The sequence below is a fragment of the Arctopsyche grandis genome, chromosome 3, assembly GCF_051622035.1.
Source record: "Arctopsyche grandis isolate Sample6627 chromosome 3, ASM5162203v2, whole genome shotgun sequence".
Classification (NCBI taxonomy): Eukaryota; Metazoa; Arthropoda; class Insecta; order Trichoptera; family Hydropsychidae; genus Arctopsyche; species Arctopsyche grandis.
In genome coordinates this window covers 7,278,917-7,292,874 of record NC_135357.1, presented here as the reverse complement: position 1 = coordinate 7,292,874, position 13,958 = coordinate 7,278,917, and the positions used below count along the sequence as shown (strand labels likewise).

General features: G+C 38.9%; 1 protein-coding gene across 2 annotated transcripts; it reads left to right on the top strand.

Moving 5' to 3' along the window:
* The first annotated feature begins 2,300 nt into the window (after positions 1-2,300).
* Positions 2,301-13,402, top strand: Usp16-45 (ubiquitin specific protease 16/45). 2 transcript variants are annotated; one of them, XM_077428042.1, is made up of 6 exons: positions 2,301-3,904; positions 10,066-10,189; positions 10,267-10,417; positions 10,521-10,665; positions 10,752-10,853; positions 10,929-13,402. In XM_077428042.1, the coding sequence occupies exons 1-6, from the start codon at positions 2,968-2,970 to the stop codon at positions 12,542-12,544; spliced, it is 3,075 nt and encodes a 1,024-aa protein (XP_077284168.1). In that variant the 5' UTR covers positions 2,301-2,967; the 3' UTR covers positions 12,545-13,402. The 2 variants fall into 2 exon arrangements, with proteins under 2 accessions (XP_077284168.1, XP_077284167.1); XM_077428041.1 differs by having other exon boundaries at positions 10,267-10,432.
* Positions 13,403-13,958: the final 556 nt, after the last annotated feature.

Here is a 13,958-nt window from a genome sequence, read left to right as displayed (position 1 = left end):
TCTGGCGGGCAAAAAGTCCATCATACTATGGGGGATGAACGAATGAGACGACTGGCATGTTAATGCACGTGTTTTATTTATGACAGCTGAAGGCAGAGTGAGGTAGCTAACTCTGAACACAATCGAGTTGGTCCCCACTCACTGGAAGGTGACCAAACTCGACCATGTCGTATAGCGAGCCGCCACAATACTAACAGGAACTCGAGTGCCAAATATTCCGTATTCGCGATTTTCATGGCAAAAATTGTCTTTTGGGGATCGCAATGTGACTAATAATCCAATTACCACAATTTAAACATGTACTTTTATTAAATAAAGGTCTTTCTGAAACAATAACCATGAGGCAATTTTCAGAATTGCTTATTACCGAGTACAGTTGTTTGGAGAGTGATTTTTCAGAAGTATATACCACATTCATGTTATTTTTTACTATTCCGGTAACTGTGGCTCGTGTAGAAAGAACATTCAATAAATTAAAAATAATTAAAGATTACAAAATAAATTCAATCGGTCAAACCAGACTCAATGAACTATCTTTGTTTACAATTGAGCACAAAGAAGCAGCCAAAATAGACCTCAATCAACTAATTCATGATTTTGCAATCAGTAAGGTTGAAAGAATTTTTTTTAAAAAAGGTGAGTTAAATTAAGAAAATTATATTATGTACCTACCTACATATTAACAATAATTATATTTATATTAATACTGCGTTGCGAAACCCAAAATTTGGTATTTCGATTTAAAAGTTTGAGGGGGGGGGGGGGACTTGATGATTTTTTTGCTTACGGGCCCAAAATTTCTAGTTAAGGTCTGACCGCACTGTACGACAACCAAACGATCCAACACTTCACAACAGTGTGCGACAATATTAGGTAAACCTTACTTGAACGACAGTGATACGACACTACGCAGTAAATTATGTCAATCATTCGTTCGGTACCTCGGAGTGAGATCGACGAAACGGACGCTATTATAGTATCTTTGATATACGAGGAAGAAGAGCAATCAAGAAAAACCAAAAGATTATGGCTACACGACACTGCGTCACGTTACAAAAGACACCTTGCGTCAAAGTTGGTCGAAAAGTCAACTCTGACGCAAGGTGTCGTTCTACGTCATGCGACTGTTGCGCAGTGCGTTATGTCTCATACAATTTCATACAAACAATATTTGGTCGGATCGTTCGGTTGTCGCATAGTGCGGTCAGAGCTTTACACCACTGTTGTGATCGCGCACACGATACGGAATATCTTTCACTCGAGTTCTCGTCGGTACAATATTTCGCGTGTTACAAGTTTATTACAAGTTTTCGGGTTCCAGATGTTCTGTGATCGAGATTTTAATGATGTATACGAGATCGCTTTTTGCGGAATAATCATCGAAACATTCAAATTCATCTATTAGGTACAAAAAGTGTACTGGTTTTATTTTACAACTTACGAGGGCCGATACTCTTAATAGAAGTGGCTTTAGGCGTCATATTTTTGTCAAGCGACGATTATACACAGACAATCTTAAATAATTCTAGCATCAGTCGTATTTGATGCTTGGTGCTCGACGCATGTCCGATAAAAACTTCTCTGTTTGTTTATATTACTCGCAAGATGAGCAAGCATCGATAAAAATTGCACAATGCATTCAAAAACACACAATAAACAACATGAGATACATTTTATAGGGCGGGTTAAAGGTTTCGACCGTATCCCGGCTGGGGGCGCCGGGGACGTCGGAGGCGTCGGTGGCTTTGGGGGCGCCGGGGGTGCCGGGGGCAAAAGCGTCGGGGCGTCGGCGATGCATAAAACGTAATTCGTAATCACTTCGTAATTTGTAATTCGTAATTTTTAATTCGTACATCAATTTTTTTCCGAAACCAGTCGATTCAATATCTTTAACTTTATTTTTATTCGAGTTTCAATTCCTTTTCGAAACTACAATTGGACTGGCCGCGCACTAGGCAGCCAATCTAACATACGGTGGCTCATTGGAGCCCGCGCACTAGGCAGCCAAGAATTCCTGGCTGCGGCAGCCAATAGATCGCGTACGATTGCACGGCAGCCAGCTGGCTGCACGCAGCCAGAGCCTGCAAGGTAGAATGTATGTGGCTAGTATGTGGCTGCCTTCAGTCTCCGCGCACTTGACGTAGCAGCCAGAATAGAATCCCAGAGACTGTGTGACCTTTCAAGGATTATCTGTAACGGATTAAATCGTAAGGCAATATGGGATATGTCTTCAGAAGAATATAGTGATCGAGATGTGAAAAGACGAAGATGGTAGGAAATCACAAATACAAAGTGTGAGGAAAGCTTGGTTTTATTAATCTTACATATATGTTTACCATCGATGGCACCAATGCAATTGGGAAAATTTGCATTTTTATTGAAACCATTTGCCATCTCAATCCATCTTTCTCCATTAAATTCTGGAAACGCTGTTTGTTTGAATGAATGAATCCAAAATCTTCTCTTTGCTTTGCGTTTCTTACGAAACAAGAGGTAAAGAATTATTTCTTCTACGCTTGACGGAAAGGTGACTACTGGCCGTCGACTCTGGCTGCCGAAACTGGCTGCTCAATAATTTGGCTGCGGCAGCCTGGCTGCCTAGTGCGCGGCCAGCCTTGTTGTCAATGCATTGTTAAAGGTTCGCCGAACCTTTTTTTTTTGCACTCTAGCTTTGTACATAGATTATCCTGGAACAAGCACGCTCTCTATCCGCGCTTTAATTATTACATCACTCTGAGTGGATCACAATGTGCGCAATAAGCCGTTGACGGAGTCGTCCATAGACATCGCGATGACAAAGAGCGCCACTAGACAAAGCGGGTGTGGTGTGTGGTGTGTGGTGTGTGGTGTGTGGTGTGTGGTGTCGGTGAGGTGGCCGGCCTGCGCTCGTGTGTCCCATTTCATCCGAGAGGGGCGGGCGAGGGGGCGAAGGGCGAGGGGCGAGGGGTCGACAGTCGGCCGCGTGTGATGGTGTTGAACAGGTCGCGGGCTTCGGCGGCCGAGCGGCGGGCGAGCGCGATGCACAACTCCAGCGACTCGTCGGCCGAGCGCTCCAACTCGGAGCGCTCCTCCGCCACGTGCCCCCATCTGCAGAAGGCCGTCGACCTCAACAAGCTGCGCAAAGCCATCAACAAGACGGGCGGGTTGGCCACGGCCTGCGCCAAGTGCCCCCCCCCGCTGCCCGACGCTGACTTCATCGAGGACGACACGCTGTGGGTGTGCCTGACGTGCGGCTCTCAGCTGTGCGGCCGCATGCGAAACAAGCACGCCCTCGACCACTTCAAGACCCCGCGCTCCGACCTGCACTGCCTGGCCGCCAACCAGGCCACGCTCGCCGTCTTCTGCTACTCGTGCAACAACGAGGTGGACGCCGACTCCAACCGCAAGCTCAACGAGGCGCTCGACCTCATCCGCCGCAACGACTCCCACAACCGCACCACCCCCGCCCCCGCCCCCGCCCCCGCCTCCGCCTCCGCCCCCGACTCGGACCCCGAGCGCTTCTCCATGAAGTTGCCCTCCCACTCCTCCTCCACCGCCCTCCCGCTCCCCCTCTCCCTGCCCCTGTCTTCCAGCTCGGAGTCCGGCGTGCGCCGGGTGCGAGGACTCTCCAACCTGGGCAACACGTGTTTCTTCAACAGCGTTGTGCAATGCCTGGTGCAGACTCCGTACCTGGTCGACGTGCTCCGGCAGATGGCGTCGCCCGGCCAGAAGTTCCAACTCGCCGGCGGGCTCATGAAGTACAAGCCGGAGAAGAAGGCGGCCGACGAGGACAAGAAGGAAGACGGGGAGGCGGAGGAGGAGGCCGAGAGAGACGTGGAGCTGCCGCCGATCAGCGGCGAGCTGTCCAAGTGGGGCGAACTCACCGAGACGCTGGCTGACACGCTCCAAGAGTTGCAGACTTCCGGTGGGTATTTTATTTCATAGAACACTAGTGTTTGTAATCTAAACTGCTTAAACACGACGAAACTAATGGTAAATATTCATTTGTTTTTTTTATTATTAAATTTATTTGAATCGAAAATAAATTATATTTAACCATATATATCGTTGTCGTTGAAACTTTGATTTGTTTTCGACGCTACCAACAAACCTTACATACAAAGCCGCTTTCGAAATTATGTATTAAACTAGTTGTTTTACCCGGCTTCGCTCAGTATTTGTATAATATAAACAGCTTAAACATTGCGAATCTAATAGTAAATATTAATTTTTTTTATTAAATTTATTTGAATCGTAAAAAAAATGAATCGTCATATAAAGTTTCCCGAGAGTTTCCAACCAAAAATACTTGCATACGTACATACAAAGTCTCTTTCGAAATTATATATTAGATTTAGGGCGAAATCACAGGGAAGAACGGCACGTCGTGTGCTTGGCTCCCCCCATTGTGTGGGTTCTCCTATATTCTTCTTCAAATATGGGATACACTGTTATCAATCACTGTCGAGCAAGGATAAAATTTTACCGAAAACACTCCAGGGGGTGATTTTGGGAAGGTGTGTGCTGGGTGTGCCATGAATATATTTAATTATATTTGATGTTCTATTTCACCCCAACAGTCTGGCCGAGGGGGAGTTATTATTAACAAACAAGCCTATAAAAAGACTCTAGAGAGGTGATCCCTTGGACCTCTAACAAAAGGGGAATTGCCAATAAGCATTTCACTCACAAGTTAAGAAATAGGGAAGAAAAAATGCGCAGAATGTCCCGAGGAGGACAGAAAACACTGAGTGGGACGTGGTTTAGGGGTTTTTTTTTAATATTTTCAACCATGTGAAAAACCCAACACCCCTAGCCCATATTCATGGTACATAGGCCCAAAAATCACCACCTGGAGTGTTTTCGGTGTTATTTTTTCCTTGCTTGATAGTGATCGATAACGGTGAATCCCATATTTGAAGAAATGTAGGAGAAACTTTTCAGTTGCATATGAAAATGCATACACGTGCAACCTCCCAAATATATTCATTCTGCACGTGCATAGTGGGAAGCTAAGGACACATGACGTTCCATACCATCCGGTGTGTTTTCGCCCTTATTGTTTTATATCATTTCGGTCTGTTACATCTTTCAATTCGAACTGGACGATACTCACGTCGAAGAGTTACACGAGCCTCCGAACAATTACAGCAATTTTACACGTTATATTTTATTCAAGAGTTTACTGTATATTAAAAAAAACCGTTTCCTAAATCTTAAAATAATTTTTTCCATTACTTTAAATTATTATTATCAATATTATTAAAGCTATTTATAATGCCTGTAAATTTAGAATTTTTCAATATTTTCTTTTTCGTTTGCTTAATGCTGAGCGTCTGAAATCGGGTAGACAATCCATTTCTGCTCATCTCGATCTTGTGCCAAGCAGAAAGCGGCGTTCCGAATTCGGACCGCCGGACTGCCAGTTCATAGTCAGACCACCATGATCTGAATACTGACTCACGGTGTTTGCTGTTGCCAACAAGTCCATACATGGCAAAGAATGCTAAACTCAGAACGGCAGATCATTCTGCTTGCATGAGCTTCAAGAGACGATCCCGCCAGTTCTTTAATTTGATCTGACCGTCTTATTAAAGACCGTCCTTTCGCTCGCCTTCTAGTGTTCTGGTGACTACCAGCTCTCCACATTCTTCTTGGCAATAAGGCCAAAGTAGGAAAGAATCTTTATTCTACATCTGAAACTGCCAGCTCTTTGAGGATGAAATACGTCTAGCGGTTCATGGAATGCGCAAAATCCAGCTCTAAATTTCGAAGGAATTTGATATATCCATATACAAGGATTGTCAAGAAATTTGTCTGCTGTTACAGTTTTTCAGAGACCTACTGACAAATTTAAACTTCAGGTATAATGCTTCGCATAACAGGAGAGATATAAAACGGAATATGTGGTTTAGAAATATGAAAACGGTGGTTGATGTAAAGAAATTTAAATGGCAATGGTCTGGTTACATAGCTAGAAGAAAGAAGTGCTCAAATGGTACTCGAAAGAAGTGCTAAAATGTGTGAAGACGGGTGGATGAAATCAGAAAAAGAAAAATTTCTGCATCTACAATAGTCATCATTAAACAGCTTATATAAAATATCAAATGTTAACAAATTATTGACCAGTTAAATCAATATTGATAACACCAATATTTAGAAATCTTGATAAATTACGACAAACACACCTGAGATATAGCACTCGTGGATTTTATTAACAAATTTTACTCGATTTATCTCAACTCAAACTCTATTATCCAAGATTGGACATGTTACATTTATAAATCGTCCTCGCAAATACTTTGTTTCCAATTTTGTCAGATTTGAGATACAGATATATGCTAAGTAAGCGAGGAAAAAATTTTTCCTTCTTTACATACTTCATTCAGTAAATTGATTCAATTCTATTGATTCAGACAATCAATTCCGATATCAAACACGTAGAAAGTAATGATTCACATATTAACACAATTGCATTGTGCATTTTATACATTTTTATCATCATCCGTATATATAGAAAAAGATAACTGCAACATAACCTTACTTACAAATTCGGAAATTACTCAGCAAAATCGTACCAACTCGGGAACGAATTACAAATTCAAATTTTCACACACACACTCTCTTTGTTCCTTCGACAGTTTTAATCTGACGACAGATTCAAATCGTTCCCACTTCTCAAAAACATCAATCGCCTCTCTTTGTACGTTTATCGACTCGGAACAAAGAAAATATTGCACATGCATACATCGACAGCTCACGATAAAAATTGTATCTTATTTTGTTATTACGACACTGAAAACATTCATATTGGGGAGTTTTGCGGTTTTGCCCGATAAGACGGCGATTAGAATCTGAACGGCTTGTTTTTTTTGTATATAACGTCGAACTTTGAGTGCGGTGGCGTTTATGACAAAATAAACGGGCTATATTTAGTGTCGTTGCAGTCGCTATTTGTGCATTTGGCTCAATCGGTATTGCTAAAATGTGTATGCGACCGTACGTACACGGTAAACATTCGAATTGTGAGCCAATCGTGACACATGCCGTGTTGCACAATGGAAAACATGTGTGTGCCGCGACGTAGGTTAGTTTTTTGATTGAAGACGAACATGTAAATATTATATCGCCGCGTTGTATTTTTATCAATCGTCTATATATAGTTGTCTTGATAAAGCGTTATGTTAAGCATAGTGTAGTCGGTTATGTTAAGCGTAGTGTAGTTGTTCCAGTATATGTTAATTTGTATGCCGATTTTTGCCTGGAGTTATGTAACCTTGTTGGACGACTTGATGGTTGATTTATCTACATACATACTATGAATTATCTTGACCGTATTGTTTTTTTTTTTTTTGCCGTGTCATCTGTTTATGATAATTTCTAGTGATGGGTTATATATATATATATATGTACATTCATACATAGTTGTGTGTTTGTCGCGATATGTTTATGTAACTTTTATTTTGGTTCTGTGGTTGAAACGTTGCGTTTTCATGTACATGGCTGGAAATGATGTTTTGAATGGGGTGAGAATTTCAATGGTTATATAATGTGAAAATATATTTTTTGTATTATATAATGTACGGCAACAGTTTTGCTATGATACATTTTATATATAAACTTATGAATGGAAAATGTTGGAGCTTATTGTGTGGTAAACAATTTTATCTGAATGTTATATATTATATTGGGTGCCACTTTAGTATGCGATCTGGTCTGCCTTCACGTTTTTACTTTAACACGTTCAATTCGGGACGGGTATTAATTAACCCTTTGAATATGTTAAATACTTTAAAAGTTATGACATTTTATGTAATTTGTAAATAATTGCGGGATTACGCTAATATGTAATAGCCCGTGGTAGGTCGCAAGCGATTAGTCACAGCTGCCTGCATACAATGTGTTAATATGCAGTCTCAGTTCTCGCGAGTGACAGTGAGACTGAATAATACCGACCCTAACTTAACCTAACCTAACCTGAGGCTTAAATATTTTTTGTGGAAATGTTGATGGAAAAAACATTTTTAGCAGCCAACACCTATTTATTAGGTTAGGCTAAGTTAGGGTTGGCTCTATTCCAGTGTTTCTTAAGCTTGTTGGAGGTACTGAACCCCACCAGTTTCATATGCGCATTCACCGAACTCTTCTTAATTGGAAAAATGAAATATGATTTTTTTCAAATTCAAAACATATGTAGGTATATATTTTACTGGTGCACAAAATGAACCGTGCATCAACATCACTGTGTTCAACGAATAAAACCATTAAAACATGATTTTCACACAAAAACATAATAGTGAATATTTACTGCAAATCAGTGTGGCTTCTGCTGTTGCCTTTCAGAGACCAGTTCAGAAATGCGTGGCTTCATTTTCGCAACAAAGTCTGTTCCTTTTCTTCGTTTTTATGTCCAACATCATCGAAAAGGATTGCTCGCAAAGATATGTAGTAACAAACGGTATGAAAATCTCCAGAGCTTTCAGGGTACGTTACCATTTGTGGACACCAAAAATTTTGAGAGCGTTGTTCTGAAGAGTTGCTGTTGAACCTGGCTCTGCTGAATTTCCGCCGAACCCATGAGACTGACTCACCGAACCTCTGGGGTTCGATTGAACCCAGGCTAAGAACCACTGCTCTATTCGTTTAAGATTAGGTTGTTAGGGTCGGTATTTTCTTCGCTGCTGACGATATTTTTATAGAAATGCTTCGACAACATTATGGGGCGGCAGGAAAAAACAAATTATAATTAACAGGTTGTTGCTATGATACAAATAAAAAAAAATAGTCCAATGCGATTCAAAGGTAGATCGCATACTAAGGTAGACCACATACTAAAGTAGCACCTAGGAGTACATTCTTTACATAGTTTTCTGTTACCTTTTTCTATCATTAACCCTTAGAGTGCTGAAGTCATTTCTGTTGAAAGCCCGCTACGCTAAAAATTTCGCCCACTTACAATTAGAATTATTTAGAAATCAGGTATAAAATTTGTAGTTACTCGAAACAAACCCTAGATAACTACCGCCGGGGATTTCGAGTTTTGTTAAGTTGTGTTTAGACTAAAATAAACTAGAAATAAACAAAAGAAGTCTATTAATGAATGTATTTTTCCAAAAATAGTTCCATCGTCTTCATTGTTGTTAAAATGTAATGCTCTTAAAATGAATGAAAATCTATTAAATAAGTGATGCTTCTATCAATAATGACCTATTTGGTTCCATTTGATCGTTCCCATGTGCAACAAGAGGATTTCCATCGGCTAATTCTGCTATGGTTATAAATTCAGAAATTCCGGTGTAAACGAGTCTTTATAAACGTAGACAAATCAATTGCATGGATTACACGACTCATGGCGTTGTTCAGCACTGAAAGGGTCAACCAGCCGCATGGACTAGTGGTTAGCATATATGCTTTCGATTTTTCATTGAAACGGTTCCAACATTGTTAAACATGTCGAGAACACTTGTGCGCTGTTGCTGAAATAGTTGGGGCTTTATGTTTCGAATAATTAGACATCATCGTTTGATGGTTGTACCTCCTTCTCACACAGGGTTTTATTGAATGTCTCCCATTGCAAAAGCTATCTGATTTCGTTGTCGCTTTGCCCGAATGTGATTTCTTCACATATATGTTCTATAGTACATTTAAAATATATTTAGAACTAACCATATGGATTGTTTTAAAGTCGAAAAATATGCTGTATTGCTTAATTTATTGTGAAAATCGTGATTTTTTTTCCTTATTTTCGTCTCGCGATTCCAAATATAGTACATAAGTAGTTAGTATAATATGATCTGTATGTATATATATATATAGTCATACATGATGTCTTGTGTAAAAATCGTATAATTTATGAGATTATTGATGCTTTCTCTTGAAAAATCTAAATAAAAATGTCTGGAAAATCTAAATAAGATGCTTACACAGTATATAAAGAAAACTATGTGGGTCAGTGAATATTTTTAGAACAGTGAATTTTTTTAACGAGATTGTCACAGACCATATTATTACCATGTTCTGAATTAGTAAACTGAAAGTAATGTATTCATTTTAGTGAACTAATGAATTATTTTTATTAAATTTCAGGCAAACATGATGTGTTTTCGCCGAGTAGACTTTTCAAGAAGTTTGAAACAAAGGTGCCGCAGTTCGCTGGCGGTGACCAACATGACAGTCATGAACTGCTACGGCATTTGTTGGAAGCAGTCAGGTAAATATTTTGTTGATTTGCAATAAATTGATTGATTTAGTTTAAAAGTTTATTCAACTTCGAAATTTTCTGTTCAGATCTGAGGATTTGTTGCGTTACAAAGTTGTCATTTTACAAAAATTGGGACTCGACTCTAAGGAGAAACGCTCCGATATCGACGAAGAAACAAAACAAAAAGTGAAATTTTATGGCCAACAGGCTTCTGATTCTATGCTGAGACCAGGACAGGTGAGAGAAACACATGTATTGAATTCTCGCAAATTGTATTCACTTCTTGTTACGTTACATTGGGTGATTTTTTATACATCTTTATTTTTAAATGTTTTTTCAGGTTTTCCGTGGTTTGCTGGTTTCGACACTGCAATGTCAAGATTGCCAATATGCATCACATACGAGTGAACATTTCTTGGATCTTTCTCTTCCAGTTACGGCTGATAAACCACAACCTCCTGCAATCACTAAGAGGAAAACGCAAGGTATGTCATGATCTATAAAAACTAATATGAAATGTGAAGTATTTTTATTTCAGAAATATGCAATTAATAATTATATTTTTTTTTAGATGAACAGATCAATTGTTTGGGTGCTCCTGATAATGAGAAAACTAAGCACCAATTGAAGAAAGAGAAAGCGGCCGCAAGGAAATTGAAGAAAAATAAGAAAGGTATAATTTAAATAATGTGTTAAATTTAATTTAAAATTTTGAAGTGTACATATTTAATTTTTTTTTTGATTTTAGGTGGAAATCATGGTCATACGATCAAAGCCGATGATAGCAATCAAAATGGTGATGCCGATAATGAGAATAAACTTGAAAATAAAAGTTCTTCAGAACAATCTGACGCCGATGTAGAAGATAATGTAGAAGAAAATTCAAAACATCAAGATAATGCTAGGGATACCGCTTTGAATTTTGCATCGTTTTATATGGAGTCTGGATACAATTCGGAAAAGGTTATCGGCTCCGATTCGATCCGTTCAAGTCCTGTTGACACATCGAATGCTGAAAAGCGTGACGTGTCACCCGAAAGGACTGATAAGGATGTCGAAGATTCCAAATTAAATCTTCCGTCTATTGCAATTGCCTTACCATATAAAACTCTTGCTGTAGATGACAGTCCCCTGCCTTCCAATCCAGATTCTGGTGTTGCTAGTCCTGAAACGGCAAAGCATGCTCTATCTGATACGGTTAACGTCGAGTCTCCCATTACCAGCAAGGAGCTCGGTAGCCCCACTTCACTCTCTAGCGAAATTAACATGGACATTTCGAGTCCGAGGCAGAGTAACAATTCTCCGGTTGGCGCAGAAATGGATCGGCCCGTATCTAGAATATCTTTCAATGATGCTAACCATCAAAAATCGGTGAACTTCGGCACAAAGTTTAACGCAGATAACGAACCCGATAGTTCCGAGGATAAAATTAACAAAATTAATTCTAGCTTTGATAAAATCAATTTGACTTCCACCGGTGGTTACGAACCGACGAATAGGCACAACACCATCGGCTCATCGCACGGTCTCACTTTGAACGTGAACGAGGAGGAAAACCTCCCGCTCAGATTTGCAAACGGTCCGACGCGACTGCCGAGTCCCGACATTGACTCTTCCCGATGGAAAAGAGACAACCGCAACAACACGGTATCACCGAGATATCAATGCGACGACGGAGAAATCAGCATACAATCTTGTCTCAACCAGTTCACGTCTTCCGAATTGCTCACCGGTAGTAACAAAGTCGGCTGCGAAGCTTGCACCAAACGCGCCAACTCGGGCAAGACCGTCTATACTAACGCCACTAAGAGATTCCTCATCTCCAACCCTCCTGCCGTTTTAATATTGCATTTGAAAAGGTTCCAGTTAGGTCCGAGGTGTGTGCTTCGCAAGCTCACCAAGTCGGTGAACTTCCCAGCCATCTTAGACATAGCTCCGTTCTGTTCGGATAAGGTTAAATCACTGCCCAACGTATCTCAGAACCAATCTAAGATTTTATACTCGCTGTACGGCGTCGTTGAGCATTCAGGCGGTATGCATTTAGGTCATTACGTCGCTTACGTCAAAGTAAGACCCGAGGTCAAACCTGGCGACGCTCGTTGGAGATTTTTGCCCAACAACGGAACCGACGATCAAGGCAATAAGTTGGCCGATCTCGTCAACGGCGCTAATAATGCTAACGATAATGATACCGATAGTTCGTTATCTGGTTACGAATCCGGTGAGGGTGCCGTCGGAGGCTTGGAAGTCGAACCGCCTTCCGGCAAATGGTATTATATATCGGATAGTAGGGTTCAGGAGACGACCGAGGAGAAGGTGCTTAAAGTTCAAGCGTATTTATTGTTTTACGAGAGGATTTTATAAGTTTTTTTTCTGTATTTTATTTTAATTGTTCCATCCTTGTTTAGAATGCGGACACACTGTTCAGTGCATTTTGTCGGCTTTGACCAGTGAGCAAGTAGTCGTACGATTTGTCGCTTGTTTATAAATACGAAATTGACACGTCGATGATCAAAGTGTATTCTAAATGCTTTTTGCCTATGTCAATTTATTTATATAAAATTATTTAGAGGAATTTTCTGACTTTGCATTTTTTTCTTACCTATGTTACCTTTTAGTTTTTTTTTTCTTTTTCTATTGTTACAGTACTACTTTTATTTATTTTTTCGAATTGTGTGCAATTGTTTTAGTGTCTAATTGTATATTGTTAAATCAGAGAGATGCGTTGTTTTTGGTAGTTTCGGGTGCTACGAACTATATATTTTCAATCGTTGGTAAAATGAAAGCATTATAATGGACCACAATGGCAATATGCGACTTAAAATTTAAATGTACATAGAACATGCGTATTTATTTCTTAAGAAGGTGTAACGATTTTATTTGTGTATTCTATTTCAAATCATTTTTTTTTTAGTTAAATTAGGATTTTTCAAATTGTATTTATACACAAAGTGTTGAATTTTAAAATAATAATGTTATAATATGTATACAGCTAGCCTTATAATAAAATTTCTCAATCTTGTCTAAATTTCAATGTTTTTTTTTTCTCTCTTTAGTTATTTTATGTTTATATTTGTATATACCGTGAGGGTTACTCATATAGATGTATTTAATATGATTATTTTAACAGAAATGTGTACATAATACAAAATATTCTATCACTTTAAATTATAGGTTTTTCACAGTTACTCGTAAGAAATTGCCAAAAATATACGAAGCATTAAAAAAATCATAATAAAAAAACAAAAAAAAATAGAGGTAGAAATAATTTTCGTAATAAAACGTCAATTTTTATAACTATATTGTATTCTAATCAGCTGTTTATGCATTTTCGGAATAGTTCCTAAAATATATATATATAATAATATGTATTAACAGCAAGTTTTATATTTGCTGTGTGTTATTATGGTCACACTTCTAATACATGTATATGAAGTGCATTGTGAATTTTTCCGTCTGCATAAATATTAATGAAAGATAAATATATATGTAAAAATTATAATTATTCATTTGTTTTCAATTTGAATCGCTGCAATATTTCTATATTAGTGCGCTTTCTTTTTTTTTCCACTTTTTTTATTGCAAATTCAATTCGATCTAATCGAATGCGGTCAGCCATTTTGATTCGGACGCCGTAGAATTATAAAGCCTACCTGTATTGATACGATCACGCTATATAATAATCGCAAACGTATATATATATATATATATATATATATATATATATATATATATATATATTATATAGTTTTTATTATATTATATATTGTAATATGAA